Here is a 25,921-nt window from a genome sequence, read left to right as displayed (position 1 = left end):
AAAAAACCTTAGCATGCTAACGTCAACATGAAAACAGTTGGCATACTTGCAAGATGTTTTTTTTAGGTTGAAACGTAGAAAACGCGCTAAAGTGTTATCATAAAACCTTAGCATGAAAAAAAAGTGAAAAAAAAAATTAAAAATAAAAATAAATAAATAAATAAAAACCTTAGCATGCTAACGCCAACATGAAAACAGTTGGCATACTTGCAAGATGTTTTTTTTAGGTTGAAACGTAGAAAACGCGCTAAAGTGTTATCATAAAATCTTAGCATGAAAAAAAGTGGGGAAAAAAAAAAAAAAAAGGTGAAAAAATAAAATTAAAATTAAAATAAAAAAATAAAAAACCTTAGCATGCTAACGTCAACACAAAAAAAGTTGGCATACTTGCAAGATGTTTTTTAGGTTGAAACGTAGAAAACGCGCTAAAGTGTTATCATAAAACCTTAGCATGAAAAAAAGGTGAAAAAAAAAAAAAAGGTGAAAAAATAAAATTAAAATTAAAATAAAAAAATAAAAAACCTTAGCATGCTAACGTCAACATGAAAACAGTTGGCATACTTGCAAGATGTTTTTTAGGTTGAAACGTAGAAAACGCGCTAATGTGTTATCATTAAACCTTAGCATGAAAAAAAAGTGGAAAAAAAAAAAAAAAGGTGAAAAAAAAAATACAAATAAAAAAAATAAATAAATAAAAACCTTAGCATGCTAACGCCAACATGAAAATAGTTGGCATACTTGCAAGATGTTTTTTTTTAGGTTGAAACGTAGAAAACGCGCTAAAGTGTTATCATAAAACCTTAGCATGAAAAAAAAGTGAAAAAAAGGTGAAAAAAATAAATTTAAAATTAAAATAAAAAAACAAAAACCTAAGCATGCTAACGTCAACATGAAAACAGTTGGCATACTTGCAAGATATCAAAATGTGTTATTTTTAGGTAGAAAAGGTGCTAAAGTGCTAAAGTACGATGAACTGACTTGTTTGATGAACTGAGCGGCATTGAAGAGTTCACTGCAGCCATAAATGATCTTCTTGCCCTGTTTGGACTGCACACAAACACACACACACACACACACACACACACACACACACACACACACACACACACACACACACACACACACACACACACACACACACACACACACACACACACACACACACACAAACACACACACACACACACACAGAGTAGTGTTAGCAGACACGCAGGCGGTGTGTACTAGCTATAGTGAAAGTCGTACTTTAGAGTAGTCAACTAGGTTCTGGTACTCGATGTAGTTTCCTCCTCCCACCACAAACACAATGGCCTGCAGGAAGAAGGTGTAAGACGTGGACACAATCCATAATCAATAATCACCTGACCTCCTGGAACGGGTTCTTGTTTCTGGGAACGGAGCTGAGGAGGAGAAAAGAGGCGAGTCACATGCTGTGACATCACAGCGGGACAGGAAGCGTTCTAACCTCTCGCTGCCTCGCAGCATCTTGGGGTCAAAGTAGCGATAGTCGTCTGTTTCCTGGAAGAGGACCCAGCGGGTCACATGACACGTGGACATTAGCAGGCGGACAGGAAGTCACAGCGGGTCACATGACACGTGGACAGGAAGTCACACAGGGCGTCTTTGTTCAAACTCACAGCGTGGGACTTCATCTCCATCAGGTTGTCCAGGGTCCGGGTGACGGGAAGGTTCTGGAAGTGGAGCAAAGGTTCTCATGAAGAATAATGCACAACGTGTGACTTGAAGAAGAGTAGGGTGATCGAATCAAACGCACCCAGACACAATGAAGAAAACAAACAAATACACTTTTGAATATTTTTTTAAAAATAGTACAAAATGTATCAAGTTAATTTTTTATAAAAATTTAAATTCTAAAAATCAATTACAAAATGAATAAAATATCCAAAAATATCAAACAAAATAATTTTGATTGGAAAAAAACAACAAAAAAAGAGTTAAATAAATACAAAAAAATAATTTCAATAAATAAAATCACTAAATAAATACATGCAATATTAAATGAAAATGATTAAAAATACAAAGACGAGGATAAACTAAAATAAAATAATGTATAAAATTACAACATGAATAAAAAAAACTAGATGTAATTAATTTAAAATAAGGCAAATTAAATGAAAACTTTAAACACAATAAAAAAATTAAAAAAATATAAAATAAAATATTTTTGATTGAAGAAAAAACCAAACAATTACCACACAATTAAATAAAATACAAAAAAATAATTTAAATCAATAAAAATTACAAAATAAATACACGCAATATTAAATAAAAATTATTAAAAATACTAAGACTAGGGTAAAATAAAATTAAAAAAATAAATAAATAAATAAATGTATAAAAATGTATAAAATTACAAAATGAATTAAAAAAAACTAAATTTAATTAATATAAAATAAGGTAAATTAAATTAAAACTTTAAAGAATAAATACAATTACAAAATAAATTAAATATCAAATACAATATTTGATTGAAAAAAAAAAACAATTACCACACAATTATATAAAATACAAAAAACATAATTTCAATAAATAAAAATTACAAAATAAATACACGCAATATTAAATAAAAATGATAAAAAATACTAAGACTAGGGTAAAATAAAATAACTAAATGTATAACGTTACAAAATGAATTAAAAAAAAATAAATTTAAAGAATTTAAAATAAGGTAAATTAAATTAAAACGTTTAAGAATAAATACAATTACAAAATAAATAAAATATCAAATAAAATAATTTTCATTAAAAAAACAACAACTGCCCAACAATTAAATAAAATACAAAAAAATATATTTTCAATAAATAAAATGAAAAAATAAACACATGCAATATTGAATGAAAATGATTAAAAATACTAAGACGAGTATAAATAAAAATAAAAGAATGTATAAAATTACAACATGAATAAAAAAAACTAGATGTAATTAATTTAAAATAAGGCAAATTAAATAAAAACTTTAAATACAATTAAAAAATAAATAAAATAAAATATTTTTGATTGAAAAAAAACCCAAACAATTACCACACAATTAAATAAAATACAAAAAAATAATTTAAATAAATAAAAATTACAAAATAAATACACGCAATATTAAATAAAAATTATTAAAAATACTAAGACTAGGGTAAAATAAAATTTAAAAAATAAATAAATAAATAAATGTATAAAAATGTATAAAATTACAAAATGAATTAAAAAAAACTAAATTTAATTAATATAAAATAAGGTAAATTAAATTAAAACTTTAAAGAATAAATACAATTACAAAATAAATTAAATATCAAATACAATATTTGATTGAAAAAAAAAAACAATTACCACACAATTATATAAAATACAAAAAACATAATTTCAATAAATAAAAATTACAAAATAAATACACGCAATATTAAATAAAAATGATTCAAAATACTAAGACTAGGGTAAAATAAAATAACTAAATGTATAACATTACAAAATGAATTAAAAAAAATAAATTTAAAGAATTTAAAATAAGGTAAATTAAATCAAAACGTTTAAGAATAAATACAATTACAAAATGAATAAAATATCAAATAAAATAATTTTCATTAAAAAAACAACAACTGCCCAACAATTAAATAAAATACAAAAAAATATATTTTCAATAAATAGAATGAAAAAATAAACACATGCAATATTAAATAATGACTAAAAAATACTGAGACGAGGATAAAATAAAATTACAAAATTTATAAAATTACAAATAAAACAACAAAATAAAATTCATTTAAAATAAGGTCAGTTAAATTCAATACAATTACATAACAAATACAATATCAAATAAAATAATTTTGATTGAAAAAACAATTAAACAATAAAATACCAAAAAATTATTTCAATATATAAAATGACAAAATAAATACATGCAATATTAAATAAAAATGATTAAAAATACTAAGACGAGGATGAAATAAAATAAAAACAATTATAAATTTACTAAATGAATTAAAAAAAACAAAATGAAATGTATTTAAAATAAGGTAAATTAAATTAAAACTTTTAAGAATAAATACAATTACAAAATAAATAAAATATCAAAAAATATCAAATATAATAAGTTTGTTTGAAAAAACAATTACCAAACAATTAAATAAAATACAAAGTAAATCATTTCAATAAATTCAATTACAAAATAAATACAGACAATATGAAATAAAAATGATTAAAAACTCTAAGACGAGGATAAAATAAAATACACATTTTTATAAAATTACAAAATGAATTAAAAAAAACTCAAATTAAATTCATTTAAAATAAGAATAAATAAATTACAAAATAAAATATTAAACAAAAATGAATTAGATTAAAATTGTTTAACTAATTACTAAACGGAAGAAAACAATAATACAATGAATTTAAATACATTTCTAATCAAATTAAATAAACAAAATGATCAAACAAAACAAAACATTAAAATATAAATGAAAAAATATATATATATAAATGCATATATATATATATATATATATATATATATATACATATATATATATATATATATATATATATATATATATATATATATATATATATATATATATATATATGTAATGACATTATTATTAATTTTTATCCAAAGGTACCCTAATATGTCAAAGCAACTTTTCTGAGTGGTTAGCACCTGCTGCTGCGTATTTGTCCCCAGGGGCGCCGAAAAGGGGGGGTAAAGGAGACGGATTCTAGGGGCCCATGATGGAGGGGGGCCCAGAGAGGCCCCTAATGATGATGAAATTATAATACAGAAAAAATAATGACACTGTGTTGGGGGCCCTGTAAAGATTCTTTTCATGGGGCCCAAAATCCCTAGCGGCGCCCCTGTTTGTCCCCAAAAGGTGAGCTTAAAGCTCAACATTTATAAAACAATTTTGCTCCTTTTGGGACATTTTTGTCGAACCTCACGTCGGAAAGCCCTCAAGACTACAACATGGCTGACGGGGAGAAGACGTAGACAAAGGGAATATTTAAAAAAAAGACAAACGGTGGATTGAGTGGCGCACACACACACGCGCACACACACACACACACACACACACACACACACACACACACACACACACACACACACACACACACACAGATAGTTTGAGGATGAATAAAACAGAAGACACAATGTTTACACATGACTTCATCCTACAAGCATCTTCAACCCGCCCAGCAGAGCGCGCGCGCGCACGCACGCACGCACACACACACACACACACACACACACACACACACACACACACACACACACACACACACACACACACACACACACACACACACACACACAATGCACTTTGTTTTGCATTGAAGTAGAAGAGGAGTGGATGACTTGCACAGGTGTGTGTGTGACTCACGTGTTGTTTGAGCACCAGGTTCTTCACTCCCTCCATGACCAACTGGGAGCCGCTGTTCATCACTCTGGAGAAGAGGCTGCAGGAGCATGGAGGACAAGGTCAGGCTGGTGATCGGGAAGAAGAACCTGGACTTAAAGACTCACCCCATGGGCTTCACCCCACTGTTGCCGTAGTTGGCTGGAGTGGTGGCCATCTTGGTGAAGGCCCTGCAGGGGTGAAACAACTTGGTCATTTGGTGTGGACCACCGTGTGAAGGTCACGTCCATGACACATCACACACACCGCTGCTGCTCACTGCTCCCCTCACCTCCCAGGGGGTGATCAAGGGTGATGGGTCAAATGCCGAGAATCATTTTGCCAAACCTCGTGTGTGTGTGTGACAATCATTGGTACTTTAACTTTAACATCAGGGGGGTCCAAGAAAACGAAGGAAAACAAGTACAAGAAATCAATACAATTAGGAAAAAATGTTAATAAAATAAAAATGAAACACATTTCATAAACTTTTTTTTAAATAAAATTAATTACAATTTGTTTTATTAAAAATGAAAATAAAATTAATTTTAAATAAATAATAAAATACATTTTAAATAAATAATACAATTAATTACATTTTTTAAAAAATGTAACTTTTTATATGAAATACAATAATAATTAAAGCTGCAAGCAGCGTTGGTCGGGCCCGCGTATTTGGCAGGTGCTAGTCCTAAGTGTCCCAATGCTTTTGTCCAGTTTTCGTCCCAAGTGTCCCAATACTTTTGTCCAGTTTTAGTCCTAAGTGTCCCAATACTTGTGTCCAGTGTAGGTGTCCCAATACTTTAGTCCAGAGGTAGTCCTAAGTGTCCCAATACTTTTGTCCAGTTTTAGTCCTAAGTGTCCCAATACTTGTGTCCAGTGTAGGTGTCCCAATACTTTAGTCCAGAGGTAGTCCTAAGTGTCCCAATACTTTTGTCCAGTTTTAGTCCTAAGTGTCCCAATACATTTGTCTAGTGGTAGTCCGAAGTGTCCCAATACTTTTGTCAAGTTGTAGTCCTTAGTGTCCCAAAACGTGTGTCAAGTTTTAGTCCCAAGTGTCCCAATAGTGTTGTCAAGTTTTCGGCCTAAGTGTCCCAATACTTTTGTCAAGTTTTATTTCCAAGTGTCCCAATACTTTTGTCCAGTTTTCGTCATAAGTGTCCCAATACTTTTGTCCAGTTTTGTTCGTAAGTGTCCCAATACCTTTGTCCAGTTTTAGTCCTAAGTGTCCCAAAACTTTTGTCAAGTTGTAGTCCTAATTGTCCCAATACTTTTGTGCAGTGTAAGTGTCCCAATACTTTTGTCCAGTGTAAGTGTCCCAATACTTTTGTCAAGTGGTAGTCCTAAGTGTCCCAATACTTTTGTCCAGTGGTAGTCCTAAGTGTCCCAATACTTTTGTCCAGTTGTAGTCCTCCGACCTTCCCAGTGGGAGTTACAGGCAGTTTTGTCATTTTTTTCTTCCGAGGAGCAGTTTTTTCTGCGTTTTATTCGGTAGAGCGCAATTTTGAGATTTGGGGTTAGTTTTTTTTTATTAGATCGCAATTTTTGCCAGTCCTGATGTGTGCGTTCAGTTTGGTGAGTTTTGAAGCATGTAAAGGGGGTCAAATTACAGCTCAAAGAGACAAAAATGACTATTTTAGTACATTTTTGTCTTGAAGGGGGACTTGCCTACTTCCTGTTGATTTTTGCCCGAGGAATATAATTAATGAAAAGTAGGTCTAATTGAGACTTACATAGAGGTATTTCTTTCATGTCTCTACGACATTTGTACTGGGAGTTAGAGGCAGTTTTCCTTCTAGGGGGCGCTAGAGTGCAGTTTTGAGTTTTGGGGTTTGATTTCTTTACCAAAAAGTTTTGTTCGCGTTTATTTATGTGTGCGTCAAATTTGGTGAGTTTTGCAGCATGTTAAGGGGGTCAAATTACAGCGCAAAGCTGCGGAAGAATAATAATAATAATAATAATAAGAAAGAATAAAACGTTACAAATTCAATAGGTCCTTATGTCCCATTGCAAAAGGACTCCCGTTGGGATTCCTTTTACAATGGGCCATGCGGGCCCTAATAAAGAAAAAAAATTACATTTTTATCTTTATTTTAATTTTTTACAAATAAATACAATTACGGTACTAAATAAATAAATAAAATACTAAAAAAAGCATGCATTCAAATAGATGAATTATTTTTTTATGTTTTTTTTTTAAATAAATGGCTCCTCTCCCTAGATAAACTGTACAGTGCCAGGTGCCTCAAAAAGGCCCAAAACATCACAAGGGACCCATCTCACCCTTTTTGAACTGCTGCCCTCGGGCAGGAGATACAGGACAATAAAATGCCGGACAAACAGATTTAAGAAGACTTTTTACCCGAGGGCAATAGTGTCGCTGAACACAAGGCATAAAAAAAGTATGACTGTGCACGTGAGCTGTGTGCTTGCTATTTTTATGTATTTTTATCTATTTATCTATGTTTTTATGAATTTGCACTAAATCAGTTTTGTTGTACAATGTACAATGACAATAAAGATATAATCTATTCTATTCTAATGTAAATGAGGGAATTCTAATCACTGCTATGTTGGAATTCTTATTAATATTGATACTGTTGTTGATATTATTCATTTTTGTTTGACTACTTTTGGATTGTTTTGTGTCATGTTTGTGTGTCCTCTCAATTGCTCTGTTGATTCTGAATGTTGCTTGGCCAAGTTTGGTTTTGGAAATGTATTATTATTGTATTATTGTGTATTTGAACTGTTTTTAGCTTTTAACTTTTTGAACTGTTTTTAACTTTTAAACTGTTTTTATCTAACAAACTGTTCTTAGGGTAATTTATATTTGCTTTTTAAATGCGTATTTTTATTTCTGTTTTAAATGTAATTTTTTTAGTCTGTCCTTTGCCTCTATTTCTTTGTGGTGTACAGCCCTTTGTTTTTCAACTGTGCTTGTCTTTAAAGGGCTTTATAAATAAAGTTGGTATGGTATTATTTTGTTGGACTGATTAATTAAAAAAATTAATAAAATGTAATAAAAATTTAAATAATAATACATTAAAAAAAAAAGATAAATTACAAAATAAATTATTAAAAATAATACTAATAAAAAGATAAAATTAGTCGTCATTTCTTCAACAAGGAGTTGTGGTTGCTACCTGTCAGGAAATCCCTGCCGACTAGTGCTTTGGCAGACAATGGATGGCCTAAAAATGGATTCTTCTTAAAAAAAATAAAATAATAATAAAAATGTGTTCATTTGTAAAAAAAAAAAAAAAGAAGAAAAAAGAATCGATTAGAATTGGGATGAATAAGAATCAAGATTTTTTGTAAACCCCTTCTTTTTTCCTTTTTTATAACCAGCGGTGCAAAACAATGACTTAATCTGACATTTACTATTTGTATTTATCCCGATGTGAATCCATTAACAATTTTCAAAAATCAATTAAAAATTAAAGCTGCAAGCAGCATTGGTCGGGCCCGCGTATTTGGCAAGTGCTAGTCCTAAGTGTCCCAATACTTTTGTCAAGTTTTAGTCCCAAGTGTCCCAATACTTTTGTCCAGTGTAAGTGTCCCAATACTTTTGTCCAGTGGTAGTCCTAAGTTTCCCAATACTGTTGTCTACTTTTAGTCGTAAGTGTCCCAATACTTTTGTCAAGTTGTAGTCCCAAGTGTCCCAATACTTTTGTCCAGTTTTCGGCTTAAGTGTCTCAATACTTTTGTCCAGTGATAGTCATAAGTGTCCCGAATACTTTTGTCTAGTGTACCTACCTAGTCTGCATTGTGTGGGCACGCTGGTGCATCCTGCTTTTAAGCAGCCATCTTAAAAAAACAGCAGCATCAGCGCAGCGGTTCTTTGAAGGGTCATAAAATCAAAACCGGAGCAGGTATCAAAACTCTTTCGTCAACTTTTAATCAGAAGGGTTTAATCCCTCTCCTGTGTTAGTTTGAAGCCGAAACAACAAACGCGCTCAGAGGAGATAATGTTTGAAAGAAGGTGACCGGTTTTTACAAAAATGTTGTTTTGAAGGGGGAATAGCAAACTTCCTGTTGATTTTTGCTGGGGGTTGTCAATTTATGAAATGCAGTTCTAAGTGAGACCTACATAGTTTCATGTCTCTCCGACCTTCCCAGTGGGAGTTACAGGCAGTTTTGTCATTTTTCTTCTTCCGAGGAGCAGTTTTTTCTTCGTTTTATTCAAAAATTGCTGTAGAGCGCAATTTTTGAATTTGGGGTTATGTTTTTTTATTAGATCACAGTTTTTGCCAGTCCTGATGTGTGCGTTCAGTTTGGTGAGTTTTGAAGCATGTTAAGAGGGTAAAATTTCAGCTCAAAGAGGCAAAAGTGACTGTTTTTAGTACTTTTTTGTCTTGAAGGGGGAATTGCCAACTTCCTGTTGCTTTTAGCCCGAGGATATACAATTATGAAATGTAGATGTAAGTCAGACCTACATAAAGGTTTTTGTTTCATGTCTCTCCGACCTTCCTAGTGGGAGTTACAGGCAGCGTAGTTTTTTCTTCTTCCTAGGGGGCGCTAGAGCGCAATTTTGAGTTTTGGGGTTCGTTTTTTTTATTAAAAGGCAATTTCCGCAGGTCCTGATGTGTGGGTCAAATATGGTGAGTTTTGAAGCATGTTAAGTGGGTCAAATTAGTGCTCAAAGAGGCGGCGTAAGAAGAAAGAAAGAATAATAATAAAACCTTAGAATAACAATAGGTCCTTATGTCACATTGCATAAGGACTCCCTTCGGGAGTCCTTTTGCAATGGGCCATTGCGGGCCCTAATAAAACCTTACAATTACAATAGGGTCCTCTGTCCCAAAGGGACATTGCGGTCCCTAATAAAACCTTACAAATTCAATAGGTCCTTATGTCCCATTGCATAAGGACTCCCAAAGGGAGTCCTTATGCAATGGGCCATGCGGGCCCTAAAAAGAACAAATTCTTATCAATAATTAAAATGAATACAAATAAATAAATTTAAAAGACATTTTTAGGCCATCTCCATGCAACCAAAAATCAGCTAAAAAGTTAGCAGGTGACTAACAATAATAAGGGTACGACGCTGTTTTGCAAACACAGGTGTTTTTTTCGTTAGCATGTTAGCATGTAGCATTCATGCACGCCACCTGTAAACATGACGGCAGAGGTCTTCCAGGGACACGCGCTAGCAGCCTCCAAGGCAGTAAATCAGTCCCATGGCGTCTTTAGCTTGCATTGCACTCCTTCGGGAGGGAGGCTGCACTTTCTTTCTGCGGGACTTTGGAGCCCAGTACGGAAAGCGGGGATGATTGAGGTGTTTGTGCCGTCGCTGTGACGGGTGTGTGTGTGTGTGTGTGTGTGTGTGTGATGGAGAAAACACTCACTTCCACTGTTTGATGTAGCCCAGAGGGGAAAGGTCACAGCCGGCGTCCAACAGAGCCGTTTTATACTGCTCCAAGTCTGCCTGCGAGCGGAGACACAGAGTTCCAGTGAGAGCGGACTTGGAAGGTGAGCACAAAGTGGGTTGACAAAACACCGCCTGCTAGGGCCATTGGACCAGATAGCTGCAACACGCAAGTCTTCTTCACGCTTGTAGCATTTCAACAACAATGATGTTTTATTGTTCAATGATTATTACCTATGTCTTCCCAACCTGTCCTGGGTCTTCCCCTTGGCCTCCTGTGCCGGTCGGACGTGCCCCAAACACCTCCCAAGGGAGGCGTTCGGGTAGCATCCTGACCAGATACCCAAACCACCTCATCTGGCTCCTCTCCATGTGGAGGAGCAGCGGCTTTACTCCGAGTTCCTCCCGGATGACAGAGCTTCTCACCCTATCTCTAAGGGAGAGACCCGCCAACCGGCGGAGGAAACTCATTTCGGGGTCATAACCCAAAGCTCATGACCATAGGTGAGGATGGGAACGTAGATCGACCGGTAAACTGAGAACTTTGCCTTCCGGCTCAGCTCCTTCTTCACCACAACGGATCGATACAGCGTCCGCATTACTGAAGACGCCGCACCGATCCGCCTGTCGATCTCACGATCCACTCTTCCCTCACTCGTGAGCAAGACTCCGAGGTACTTGAACTCCTCCACTTGGGGAAAGATCTCCTCCCCAACCCGGAGATGGCACTCCACCCTTTTCCGGGCGAGAACCATGGACTCGGACTTGGAGGTGCTGATTCTCATCCCAGTCGCTTCACACTCGGCTGCGAACCGATCCAGTGACAGCTGAAGATCCTGGCCAGATGAAGCCATCAGGACCACATCATCTGCAAAAAGCAGAGACCTAATCCTGCAGCCACCAAACCGGATCCCCTCAACGCCTTGACTGCGCCTAGAAATTCTGTCCATAAAAGTTATGAACAGAATCGGTGACAAAGGGCAGCCTTGGCGGAGTCCAACCCTCACTGGAAACGTGTCCGACTTACTGCCGGCAATGCGGACCAAGCTCTGGCACTGATCATACAGGGAGCGGACTGCCACAATCAGACAGTCCGATACCCCGTACTCTCTGAGCACTCCCCACAGGACTTCCCGAGGGACACGGTCGAATGCTTTCTCCAAGTCCACAAAACACATGTAGACTGGTTGGGCAAACTCCCATGCACCCTCAAGGACCCTGCCCAGAGTATAGAGCTGGTCCACAGTTCCACGACCCGGACGAAAACCACACTGTTCCTCCTGAATCCGAGGTTCGACTATCCGGCGTAGCCTCCTCTCCAGTACACCTGAATAGACCTTACCGGGAAGGCTGAGGAGTGTGATCCCACGATAGTTAGAACACACCCTCCGGTTCCCCGGAACGTAGATCGACCGGTAAATTGAGAGCTTTGCCTTCCGGCTCAGCTCCTTCTTCACCACAACGGATCGATACAGCGTCCGCATTACTGAAGACGCCGCACCGATCCGCCTGTCGATCTCACGATCCACTCTTCCCTCACTCGTGAACAAGACTCCGAGGTACTTGAACTCCTCTCCGTGTGGAGGAGCAGCAGCTTTACTCTGAGTTCCTCCCGGATGACAGAGCTTCTCACCCTATCTCTAAGGTAGAGACCCGCCACCCGGCGGAGGAAACTCATTTGGGCCGCTTGTCCTTTCGGTCATAACCCAAAGCTCATGACCATAGGTGAGGATGGGAACGTAGATCGACCGGTAAATTGAGAGCTTTGCCTTCCGGCTCAGCTCCTTCTTCACCACAACGGATCGATACAGCGTCCGCATTACTGAAGACGCCGCACTGATCCGCCTGTCCATCTCACGATCCACTCTTCCCTCACTCGTGAGCAAGACTCCTAGGTACTTGAACTCCTCCACTTGGGGCAAGCTCTCCTCTCCGTGTGGAGGAGCAGCGGCTTTACTATGAGTTCCTCCCGGATGACAGAGCTTCTCACCCTATCTCTAAGGGAGAGACCCGCCAACCGGCGGAGGAAACTCATTTCGGCCGCGATCTTGTCCTTTCGGTCATAACCCAAAGCTCATGACCATATGTGAGGATGGGAACGTAGATCGACCGGTAAACTGAGAGCTTTGCCGCATTACTGAAGACGCCGCACCGATCCGCCTGTCGATCTCACGATCCACTCTTCCCTCACTCGTGAGCAAGACTCCGAGGTACTTGAACTCCTCCACTTGGGGCAAGATCTCCTCCCCAACCCGGAGATGGCACTCCACCCTTTTCCGGGCGAGAACCATGGACTCGGACTTGGAGGTGCTGATTCTCATCCCAGTCGCTTCACACTCGGCTGCGAACCGATCCAGTGAGAGCTGAAGATCCTGGCCAGATGAAACCATCAGGACCACATCATCTGCAAAAAGCAGAGACCTAATCCTGCAGCCACCAAACCAGATCCCCTCAACGCCTTGACTGCGCCTAGAAATTCTGTCCATAAAAGTTATGAACAGAATCGGTGACAAAGGGCAGCCTTGGCGGAGTCCAACCCTCACTGGAAACGTGTCCGACTTACTGCCGGCAATGCGGACCAAGCTCTGGCACTGATCATACAGGGAGCGGACTGCCACAATCAGACAGTCCGATACCCCGTACTCTCTGAGCACTCCCCACAGGACTTCCCGAGGGACACGGTCGAATGCTTTCTCCAAGTCCACAAAACACATGTAGACTGGTTGGGCAAACTCCCATGCACCCTCAAGGACCCTGCCCAGAGTATAGAGCTGGTCCACAGTTCCACGACCCGGACGAAAACCACACTGTTCCTCCTGAATCCGAGGTTCGACTATCCGGCGTAGCCTCCTCTCCAGTACACCTGAATAGACCTTACCGGGAAGGCTGAGGAGTGTGATCCCACGATAGTTAGAACACACCCTCCGGTTCCCCGGAACGTAGATCGACCGGTAAATTGAGAGCTTTGCCTTCCGGCTCAGCTCCTTCTTCACCACAACAGATCGATACAGCGTCCGCATTACTGAAGACGCCGCACCGATCCGCCTGTCCATCTCACGATCCACTCTTCCCTCACTAGTGAGCAAGACTCCCAGGTACTTGAACTCCTCCACTTGGGGCAAGCTCTCCTCTCCGTGTGGAGGAGCAGCAGCTTTACTCTGAGTTCCTCCCGGATGACAGAGCTTCTCACCCTATCTCTAAGGGAGAGCCCCGCCACCCGGCGGAGGAAACTCATTTTGGCCGCTTGTACCCGTGATCTTGTCCTTTCAGTTATAACCCAAAGCTCATGACCATAGGTGAGGATGGGAACGTAGATCGACCGGTAAATTGAGAGCTTTGCCTTCCGGCTCAGCTCCTTCTTCACCACAACGAATCGATACAGCGTCCGCATTACTGAAGACAATCTCACCATCCACTCTTCCCTCACTAATGAGCAAGACTCCGAGGTACTTGAACTCCTCCACTTGGGGCAAGCTCTCTCTCGATGTGGAGGAGCAGGGGCTTTACTCCGAGTTCCTCCCGGATGGCAGAGCTTCTCACCCTATCTCTAAGGGAGAGACCCGCCAACCAGCGGAGGAAACTCATTTGGGCCGCTTGTACCCGTGATCTTGTCCTTTCAGTCATAACCCAAAGCTCATGACCATAGGTGAGGATGGGAACGTAGATCGACCGGTAATTTGAGAGCTTTGCCTTCCGGCTCAGCTCCTTCTTCACCACAACGGATCGATACAGCGTCCGCATTACTGAAGACGCCGCACCGATCCGCCTGTCCATCTCACGATCCACTCTTCCCTCACTCGTGAACAAGACTCCGAGGTACTTGAACTCCTCCACTTGGGGCAAGCTCTCCTCTCCGTGTGGAGGAGCAGCGGCTTTACTCTGAGTTCCTCCCGGGTGACAGAGTTTCTCACCCTATCTCTAAGAGAGAGACCCGCCAACCGGCGGAGGAAACTCATTTCGGCCGCGATCTTGTCCTTTCGGTCATGACCCAAAGCTCATGACCATAGGTGAGAATGGGAACGTAGATCGACCGGTAAATTGAGAGCTTTGCCTTCCGGCTCAGCTCCTTCTTCACCACAACGGATCGATACAGCGTCCGCATTACTGAAGACGCCGTACCGATCCGCCTGTCCATCTCACGATCCACTCTTCCCTCACTAGTGAGCAAGACTCCTAGGTACTTGAACTCCTCCACTTGGGGCAAGATCTCCTCCCCAACCCGGAGATGGCACTCCACCCTTTTCCGGGCGAGAACCATGGACTCGGACTTGGAGGTGCTGATTCTCATCCCAGTCGCTTCACACTCGGCTGCGAACCGATCCAGTGAGAGCTGAAGATCCTGGCCAGATGAAACCATCAGGACCACATCATCTGCAAAAAGCAGAGACCTAATCCTGCAGCCACCAAACCAGATCCCCTCAACGCCTTGACTGCGCCTAGAAATTCTGTCCATAAAAGTTATGAACAGAATGGGTGACAAAGGGCAGCCTTGGCGGAGTCCAACCCTCACCGGAAACGTGTCCGACTTACTACCGGCAATGCGGACCAAGCTCTGGCACTGATCATACAGGGAGCGGACTGCCACAATCAGACAGTCCGATACCCCGTACTCTCTGAGCACTCCCCACAGGACTTCCCGAGGGACACGGTCGAATGCTTTCTCCAAGTCCACAAAACACATGTAGACTGGTTGGGCAAACTCCCATGCACCCTCAAGGACCCTGCCCAGAGTATAGAGCTGGTCCACAGTTCCACGACCAGGACGAAAACCACACTGTTCCTCCTGAATCCGAGGTTCGACTATCCGGCGTAGCCTCCTCTCCAGTACACCTGAATAGACCTTACCGGGAAGGCTGAGGAGTGTGATCCCACGATAGTTAGAACACACCCTCCGGTTCCCCGGAACGTAGATCGACCGGTAAATTGAGAGCTTTGCCTTCCGGCTCAGCTCCTTCTTCACCACAACGGATCGATACAGCGTCCGCATTACTGAAGACGCCGCACCGATCCGCCTGTCGATCTCACGATCCACTCTTCCCTCACTCGTGAACAAGACTCCGAGCTACTTGAACTCCTCCACTTGGGGCAAGCTCTCCTCTCCGTGTGGAGGAGCAGCGGCTTTACTCCGAGTTCCTCCCGGATGACAGAGTTTCTCACCCTATCTCTATGGGAGAGAGCCGCCAACCGGAAGAGGAAAATCAATTTGGCCGCTTGAACCCGTGATCTTGTCCTTTCAGTCATAACCCAAAGCTCATGACCATAGGTGAGGATGGGAACGTAGATCGACCGGTAAATTGAGAGCTTTGCCTTCCGGCTCAGCTCCTTCTTCACCACAACGGATCGATACAGCGTCCGCATTACTGAAGACGCCGCACCGATCCGCCTGTCGATCTCACGATCCACTCTTCCCTCACTCGTGAAGAAGACTCCGAGGTACTTGAACTCCTCCACTTGGGGCAAGCTCTCCTCTCCGTGTGGAGGAGCAGCAGCTTTACTCTGAGTTCCTCCCGGATGACAGAGCTTCTCACCCTATCTCTAAGGGAGAGACCCGCCAACCGGCGGAGGAAACTCATTTGGGCCACTTGTACCGGTGATCTTGTCCTTTCAGTTACAACCCAAAGCTCATGACCATAGGTGAGGATGGGAACGTAGATCGACCGGTAAACTGAGAGCTTTGCCTTCCGGCTCAGCTCCTTCTTCACCACAACGGATCGATACAGCGTCCGCATTACTGAAGACAATCTCACCATCCACTCTTCCCTCACTAGTGAGCAAGACTCCTAGGTACTTGAACTCCTCCACTTGGGGCAAGCTCTCCTCTCCATGTGGAGGAGCAGCAGCTTTACTTTGAGTTCCTCCCGGATGACAGAGTTTCTCACCCTATCTCTAAGGGAGAGACCCGCCAACCGGCGGAGGAAACTCATTTCGGCCGCGATCTTGTCCTTTCGGTCATAACCCAAAGCTCATGACCATAGGTGAGGATGGGAACGTAGATCGACCGGTAAACTGAGAGCTTTGCCTTCCGGCTCAGCTCCTTCTTCACCACAACGGATCGATACAGTTACTGAAGACGCCGCACCGATCCGCCTGTCGATCTCACCATCCACTCTTCCCTCACTCGTGAACAAGACTCCGAGGTACTTGAACTCCTCCACTTGGGGCAAGATCTCCTCCCCAACCCGGAGATGGCACTCCACCCTTTACCGGGTGAGAACCATGGACTCGGACTTGGGAGGTGCTGATTCTCATCCCAGTCGCGAACCGATCCAGTGAGAGCTGAAGATCCTGGGCCAGGTGAAGCAATCAGGATCTTTTGTATATGACTAAAATAGCAAAGATAGTGTGCTGATTGGAGGACATTTAGTTTGAGGACGGCTTGTATTGCTTGTAAGACACAAGCCTGAAAAGGTATTTAAAGAGTGACGCGGCAAACTTAGAAGCGTGACGTGAGGTAGCGCTTGGGTCTTACCTCAGAAGGAGGCTGCTGGGCTGTGATGTAGTAGATGAGGAAGAGTCGCATCTTGTCCTCTGGAGTGCCGGCTGGCGCGCGCACAAGTGGGTCCACACAAGCAGTGAAAGACAAACACACAAGCACACAGTTGGTCCACACAAGTACAGAAAGACAACAACCAAAGCACACAGTTGGTCCACACAAGTACAGAAAGACAAACACACAAACACACAGTTGGTCCACACAAGTACAGAAAGACAAACACACAAACACACAGTTGGTCCACACAAGTACAGAAAGACAAACACAAACACACAGTTGGTCCACACAAGTACAGAAAGACAAACACACAAGCACACAGTTGGTCCACACAAGTACAGAAAGACAAACACACAAGCACACAGTTGGTCCACACAAGTACAGAAAGACAAACACACAAGCACACAGTTGGTCCACACAAGTACAGAAAGACAAACACACAAGCACACAGTTGGTCCACACAAGTACAGAAAGACAAACACACAAACACACAGTTGGTCCACACAAGTACAGAAAGACAAACACAAACACACAGTTGGTCCACACAAGTACAGAAAGACAAACACACAAGCACACAGTTGGTCCACACAAGTACATAAAGACAAACACACAAGCACACAGTTGGTCCACACAAGTACAGAAAGACAAACACACAAGCACACAGTTGGTCCACACAAGTACAGAAAGACAAACACACAAGCACACAGTTGGTCCACACACATACATAAAGACAAACACACAAGTGTGTGTGTGTGTGTGTGTGTGTGTGTGTGTGTGTGTGTGTGTGTGTGTGTGTGTGTGTGTGTGTGTGTGTGTACACACCATCAGGGTCACTGATGATGTCCAGCAGGGATTTGTCCAAAGTGGACTTGCTCATCAGTTTCTCCTCATATTCAAAATAAAGGTCCAGCTTTCGAGTCTGAGGACAGAAAGAGGCGAGGTGACGGCGGGGAACATTCCGTCAGGCGTGTTGTTACCTTGACGTGTTGTTACCTTGACGTGTTGTTACCTTGATGTGTTCTTACCTTGATGTGGTCCAGCACGGCCGTGGCCACGTTGGTGTGCAGGTCGATCAGACGCTTCTTCTCCAGCAGCTCAGGCAGAGAACTACACAACAACCACACACAAGTGTGTTAGTTAGTGTGTGAGTGAGTGAGTGAGTGAGTGAGTGAGTGAGTGTGTGTGTGTGTGTGTGTGTGTGTGTGTGTGTGTGTGTGTGTGTGTGTGTGTGTATGTGCTTGGTATGTCAATGTCATGTGAACCAATGTTGGTGTATGGATGAATGAATGTTTGGTATGTTTGATGTATGAATATGAATGAATGTTTGGTGTATGAATGAATGAATGAATGGTGGATGTATGAATGAATGTTTGGTGTATGTATGAATGAATGTTTGGTGTATGAATATGAATGAATGTTTGGTGTATGTATGAATGAATGAATGTTTGGTGTATGGATGTATGAATACGAATTTATATTTGGTGTATGAATGAATGAATGAATGTTTGGTGTATGAATATGAATGAATGTTTGGTGTATGAATATGAATTAATGTTTGGTGTATGAATGAATGAATGTTTGGTGTATGGATGTACGAATTAATGTTTGGTGTATGAATACGAATTGATATTTGGTGTATGAATGAATGAATGAATGTTTGGTGTATGAATATGAATGAATGTTTGGTGTATGAATGAATGAATGTTTGGTGTATGAATGAATGAATGTTTGTGTATGAATGAATGAATGTTTGGTGTATGAATGAATGAATGTTTGGTGCATGAATATGAATGAATGTTTGGTGTATGAATGAATGAATGTTTGGTGTATGGATGTACGAATTAATGTTTGGTGTATGAATACGAATTGATATTTGGTGTATGAATGAATGAATGAATGTTTGGTGTATGAATATGAATGAATGTTTGGTGTATGAATGAATGAATGTTTGGTGTATGAATGAATGAATGTTTGTGTATGAATGAATGAATGTTTGGTGTATGAATGAATGAATGTTTGGTGCATGAATATGAATGAATGTTTGGTGTATGAATGAATGAATGTTTGTGTATGAATGAATGAATGTTTGGTGTATGAATGAATGAATGTTTGGTGTATGAATATGAATGAATGTTTGGTGTATGAATGAATGAATGTTTGGTGTATGAATGAATGAATGTTTGGTGTATGAATGAATGAATGTTTGGTGTATGAATATGAATGAATATTTGGTGTATGAATGAATGAATATTGTTTGGTGTATGAATGAATGAATGTTTGGTGTATGAATGAATGAATGTTTGGTGTATGAATGAATGAAATAATGTTTGGTGTATGAATGAATGAAATAACGTTTGGTGTATGAATATGAATGAATGTTTGGTGTATGAATAAATGAATGAATGTTTGGTGTATGTATGAATTAATGTTTGGTGTATGAATATGAATGAATGTTTGGTGTATGAATAAATGAATGAATGTTTGGTGTATGTATGAATTAATGTTTGGTGTATGAATATGAATGAATGTTTGGTGTATGAATGAATGAAATAATGTTTGGTGTATGAATGAATGAAATAACGTTTGGTGTATGAATATGAATGAATGTTTGGTGTATGAATAAATGAATGAATGTTTGGTGTATGTATGAATTAATGTTTGGTGTATGAATATGAATGAATGTTTGGTGTATGAATAAATGAATGAATGTTTGGTGTATGTATGAATGAATGTTTGGTGTATGAATATGAATGAATGTTTGGTGTATGAATGAATGAAATAATGTTTGGTGTATGAATTAATGAATGTTTGGTGTATGTATGAATGAATGAATGTTTGGTGTATGAATAAATTAATGAATGTTTGGTGTATGAATATGAATGAATGTTTGGTGTATGAATATGAATGAATGTTTGGTGTATGAATGAATGAATGTTTGGTGTCTGCATGGATGAATGAATGGTGTATGAATGAATGAATGTTTGGTGTATGAATAAATTAATGAATGTTTGGTGTATGTATGAATGAATGTTTGGTGTATGAATGAATGAATGAATGTTTGGTGTATGAATGAATGAATGAATGTTTGGTGTATGAATGAATGAATGTTTGGTGTATGAATGAATGAATGTTTGGTGTATGCATAGGACTGAATGTTTGGTGTATGAATGAATGAAATAATGTTTGGTGTATGAATGAATGAAATAACATTTGGTGTATGAATATGAATGAATGTTTGGTGTATGAATAAATGAATGAATGTTTGGTGTATGTATGAATTAATGTTTGGTGTATGAATATGAATGAATGTTTGGTGTATGAATGAATTAAATAATGTTTGGTGTATGAATTAATGAATGTTTGGTGTATGTATGAATGAATGAATGTTTGGTGTATGAATAAATTAATGAATGTTTGGTGTATGAATATGAATGAATGTTTGGTGTATGAATATGAATGAATGTTTGGTGTATGAATGAATGAATGTTTGGTGTCTGCATGGATGAATGAATGGTGTATGAATGAATGAATGTTTGGTGTATGAATAAATTAATGAATGTTTGGTGTATGTATGAATGAATGAATTAATGTTTGGTGTATGAATGAATGAATGTTTGGTGTATGCATAGGACTGAATGTTTGGTGTATGAATGAATGAAATAATGTTTGGTGTATGAATGAATGAAATAACGTTTGGTGTATGAATATGAATGAATGTTTGGTGTATGAATAAATGAATGAATGTTTGGTGTATGTATGAATTAATGTTTGGTGTATGAATATGAATGAATGTTTGGTGTATGAATGAATGAAATAATGTTTGGTGTATGAATGAATGAAATAACGTTTGGTGTATGAATATCAATGAATGTTTGGTGTATGAATATGAATGAATGTTTGGTGTATGAATAAATGAATGAATGTTTGGTGTATGTATGAATTAATGTTTGGTGTATGAATATGAATGAATGTTTGGTGTATGAATGAATGAAATAATGTTTGGTGTATGAATTAATGAATGTTTGGTGTATGTATGAATGAATGAATGTTTGGTGTATGAATAAATGAATGAATGTTTGGTGTATGTATGAATGAATGTTTGGTGTATGAATATGAATGAATGTTTGGTGTATGAATGAATGAATGTTTGGTGTATGAATATGAATGAATGTTTGGTGTATGAATTAATGAATGTTTGGTGTATGTATGAATGAAATAATGTTTGGTGTATGAATGAATGAAATAACATTTGGTGTATGAATATGAATGAATGTTTGGTGTATGAATAAATGAATGAATGTTTGGTGTATGTATGAATTAATGTTTGGTGTATGAATATGAATGAATGTTTGGTGTATGAATGAATTAAATAATGTTTGGTGTATGAATTAATGAATGTTTGGTGTATGTATGAATGAATGAATGTTTGGTGTATGAATAAATTAATGAATGTTTGGTGTATGAATATGAATGAATGTTTGGTGTATGAATATGAATGAATGTTTGGTGTATGAATGAATGAATGTTTGGTGTCTGCATGGATGAATGAATGGTGTATGAATGAATGAATGTTTGGTGTATGAATAAATTAATGAATGTTTGGTGTATGTATGAATGAATGAATTAATGTTTGGTGTATGAATGAATGAATGTTTGGTGTATGCATAGGACTGAATGTTTGGTGTATGAATGAATGAAATAATGTTTGGTGTATGAATGAATGAAATAACGTTTGGTGTATGAATATGAATGAATGTTTGGTGTATGAATAAATGAATGAATGTTTGGTGTATGTATGAATTAATGTTTGGTGTATGAATATGAATGAATGTTTGGTGTATGAATGAATGAAATAATGTTTGGTGTATGAATGAATGAAATAACGTTTGGTGTATGAATATCAATGAATGTTTGGTGTATGAATATGAATGAATGTTTGGTGTATGAATAAATGAATGAATGTTTGGTGTATGTATGAATTAATGTTTGGTGTATGAATATGAATGAATGTTTGGTGTATGAATGAATGAAATAATGTTTGGTGTATGAATTAATGAATGTTTGGTGTATGTATGAATGAATGAATGTTTGGTGTATGAATAAATGAATGAATGTTTGGTGTATGTATGAATGAATGTTTGGTGTATGAATATGAATGAATGTTTGGTGTATGAATGAATGAATGTTTGGTGTATGAATATGAATGAATGTTTGGTGTATGAATTAATGAATGTTTGGTGTATGTATGAATGAATGTTTGCTGTATGAATATGAATGAATGTTTGGTGTATGAATGCATGAATGAATGTTTGGTGTATGAATAAATGAATTAATGTTTGGTGTATGTATGAATGAATGTTTGGTGTATGTGTGTGTGTGTGTGTACATACACCAAACATGATGATATGAATGAATGTTTGGTGTATGAATGAATGAATGAATGTTTGGTGTCTGCATGAATGAATGAATGGTGTATGAATGATTGAATGTTTGGTGTATGAATGAATGAATGTTTGGTGTATGAATGATTGAATGTTTGGTGTATGAATGAATGAATGTTTGGTGTATGTATGAATGAATGTTTTGGTGTATGAATATGAATTAATGTTTGGTGTATGAATGAATGAATGTTTGGTGTATGTATGAATGAATGTTTTGGTGTATGAATATGAATGAATGTTTGGTGTATGAATTAATGAATGTCTGGTGTATAAATATGAATGGATGTTTGGTGTATGAATATGAATGAATGAATGTTTTGTATATGAATGAATTAATATTTGGTGTATGAATGAATGAATGTTTGGTGTATGAATGAATAAGTGTTTTGTGTCTGAATATGAATGCTTGGTGTATGAATATGAATGAATGTTGTATGAATATGAATAAATGAGATTGGTGTAAGAATGAATGAATGTTTAGTGTATGAATATGAAGGAATGTTTGGTGCATGAATATGAATGAATGAATGGTGTATGAGTATAAAATAATGGTGGTGGTAGTAGCCATGTTTCCATCAGTCTACCACAGGGCAGATGGAACTTACCACCATCATGTGTTTATTAGTATTATTAATATAAAGTTACACTCCTGGTGTTGTGTTTATTACATTTATTAATAGTATTACCGTATTTTCCGCACTATAAGGCGCACCGGATTATTAGCCGCACCTTCTATGAATTACATATTTCATAATTTTGTCCACCAATAAGCCGCCCCGGACTAAAAGCCGCGCCTACGCTGCGCTAAAGTGAATGTCAAAAAAACGCTGCGCTAAAGTGAATGTCAAAAAAACAGTCAGATAGTTCAGTCAAACTTTAATAATATATTGAAAACCAGCGTTCTAACAACTCTGTCCCAAAATGTACAAATGTGCAATCACAAACATAGTAAAATTCAAAATGGTGTAGAACAATAGCAACATAATGTTGCTTTAACGTTAATGTCACAACACACAAAATAAACATAGCGCTCACCTTCTGAAGTTATTCTTCATTCGTAAATCCTTCGAATTCTTCGTCTTCGGTGTCCGAATTGAAAAGTTGTGCAAGCGTGGTATCCAAAATGGCCGGTTCCGTCTCGTAGAAGTCATCGGGAGTCAGTGTCGCTGTTGTTCTGTGAATCCTGCCTTCCGGAAAGCTCGGACCACAGTTGTGACCGAAATATCTGCCCAGGCATTTACGATCCACTGGCAGATGTTGGCGTATGTCGTCCGAGGCTGTCTGCCCGTCTTAGTGAAGGTGTGTTCGCCTTCGGAGCTGTGTGAAAAAAGCCACCCGGCCTCTTCGCGTAAACTTCCCTTAACCACTCGCTCATCTTTTCTTCATCCATCCATCCCTTCGAGTTAGCTTTTATGATGACGCCGGCTGGAAAGGTCTCTTTTGGCAAGGTCTTCCTTTTGAATATCACCATGGGTGGAAGTTAGCATGGCAAGCTAGAACCACAGTGAAGGATGACTTCTCATTCCCTGTGGAGCGAATATTCACCGTACGTGCTCCCGTTCCACAGTGCGGTTCAGTTGCTGTGAAATACGGTAGTAATCCGTGTGCGGATGGAGAGATTGCGTCTTTTTATGAACCAGATCGTTTAGTAGGAGCCATTTTGTGGTCTTTACAGATGTAAACAGGAAATGAAACGTACGGTGATATCCGCGCGTTTTTTCTTCTTCTTCCGGGGGCGGGTGAAGCGCTTCCTTTTCTATGGGGGCGGGTGAAGCGCTTCCTGTTCTATGGGGGCGGGTGCTTTCCTTGGCGGGTGCTTTCCTTGGCGGTTGCTTGCGTAGAAGAAGAAGCGCTTCCTGTTCTACCGGGAAAAAAGATGGCGGCTGTTTACCGAAGTTGCGAGATCGAAACTTTATGAAAATGAATCGTAATAAAGCGCACCGGGTTATAAGGCGCACTGTTAGCTTTTGAGAAAATTTGTGGTTTTTAGGTGCGCCTTATGGTGCGGAAAATACGGTAGTATAGAATATATAAAGTTACAATCCTGGTCTTGTGTTTATTATTGTTATCAAAAATACAAAAATATATAAAGTTACACTTCTGGTGTTGTGTTTATTAGAATTATTAGTATTATTAGTTGTAATATTAATATAGAATATATAAAGTCACAATACTTGTGTGTTTATTATTATTATTATTAATATAGAATATATAAAGTCAGACTCCTGGTGTTGTGTTTATTAGAATCATTATTAGTAGTAGTATTAAAATAGAATATATAAAGTTACACTCTTGATGTTGTGTTTATTATAATTATTATTATTAGTAGTATTATTATTATAGAATATATAAAGTCACACTCCTGGTGTTGTTTATTAGAATTATTATTATTATTAATATAGAATATATAAAGTTACACTCCTGGTGTTGCGTTTATCATAATTAGTATTATTAGTATTATTAATATAGAATATATAAAGTCACACTCCTGGTGTTGTGTTTATTAGAATGATTATTATTAATATAGAATATATAAAGTTACCCTCCTGGTGTTGTTTATTACAATTATTATTATTATTATTAATATAGAATATATAAAGTCACACTCCTGGTGTTGTGTTTATCATAATTATTATTAGTAGTAGTATTATTAATATAGAATATATAAAGTCACACTCTTGATGTTGTGTTTATTATAATTATTATTAATATTAATATAGAATATATAAAGTTACACTCCTGGTGTTGTGTTTATTAGAATTATTATTATTAGTAGTAGTATTATTATTAATATAGAATATATAAAGTTACACTCCTGGTGTTGTGTTTATTAGAATTATTATTATTATTATTATTGATATAGAATATATAAAGTTACACTCCTGGTGTTGCGTTTATCATAATTATTAGTATTATTAATATAGAATATATAAAGTCACACTCCTGGTGTTGTGTTTATTATAATAATTATTATTAGTAGTAGCAGTACTATTAATATAGAAAATATAAAGTTACACTCCTGGTGTAGTGTTTATTAGAATTATTATTATCATTAATATAGAATATATAAAGTCACACTCCTGGTGTTGTGTTTATCATAATTATTATTAGTAGTAGTATTATTAATATAGAATATATAAAGTCACACTCTTGATGTTGTGTTTATTATAATCATTATTAATATGAATATAGAATATATAAAGTCACACTCCTGGTGTTGTGT

General features: G+C 38.0%; 1 protein-coding gene across 1 annotated transcript in view; it reads right to left on the bottom strand.

Annotated features, from left to right (window-relative positions):
* scfd1 (sec1 family domain containing 1) overlaps window positions 1-25,921 on the bottom strand; it is a 53,783-nt gene that overhangs the window by 6,926 nt on the left and 20,936 nt on the right. Inside the window, exons 14-24 of the mRNA XM_061987669.2 lie at window positions 18,283-18,364; window positions 18,080-18,176; window positions 17,237-17,307; window positions 10,748-10,827; window positions 5,525-5,587; window positions 5,382-5,457; window positions 1,638-1,691; window positions 1,466-1,518; window positions 1,367-1,400; window positions 1,246-1,311; window positions 979-1,047 (exon numbers count right to left, since the gene is read on the bottom strand). Coding sequence (XP_061843653.1) covers window positions 979-1,047; window positions 1,246-1,311; window positions 1,367-1,400; window positions 1,466-1,518; window positions 1,638-1,691; window positions 5,382-5,457; window positions 5,525-5,587; window positions 10,748-10,827; window positions 17,237-17,307; window positions 18,080-18,176; window positions 18,283-18,364 — 745 coding nt within the window. The remainder of the gene's footprint in view (window positions 1-978; window positions 1,048-1,245; window positions 1,312-1,366; window positions 1,401-1,465; window positions 1,519-1,637; window positions 1,692-5,381; window positions 5,458-5,524; window positions 5,588-10,747; window positions 10,828-17,236; window positions 17,308-18,079; window positions 18,177-18,282; window positions 18,365-25,921) is intronic.

The sequence above is a fragment of the Nerophis lumbriciformis genome, linkage group LG26 (genome assembly GCF_033978685.3).
Source record: "Nerophis lumbriciformis linkage group LG26, RoL_Nlum_v2.1, whole genome shotgun sequence".
NCBI lineage: Eukaryota > Metazoa > Chordata > Actinopteri > Syngnathiformes > Syngnathidae > Nerophis > Nerophis lumbriciformis.
The sequence above is the reverse complement of the archived record's forward strand: the minus strand, read 5'-3'. Positions and strand labels throughout refer to the sequence as shown.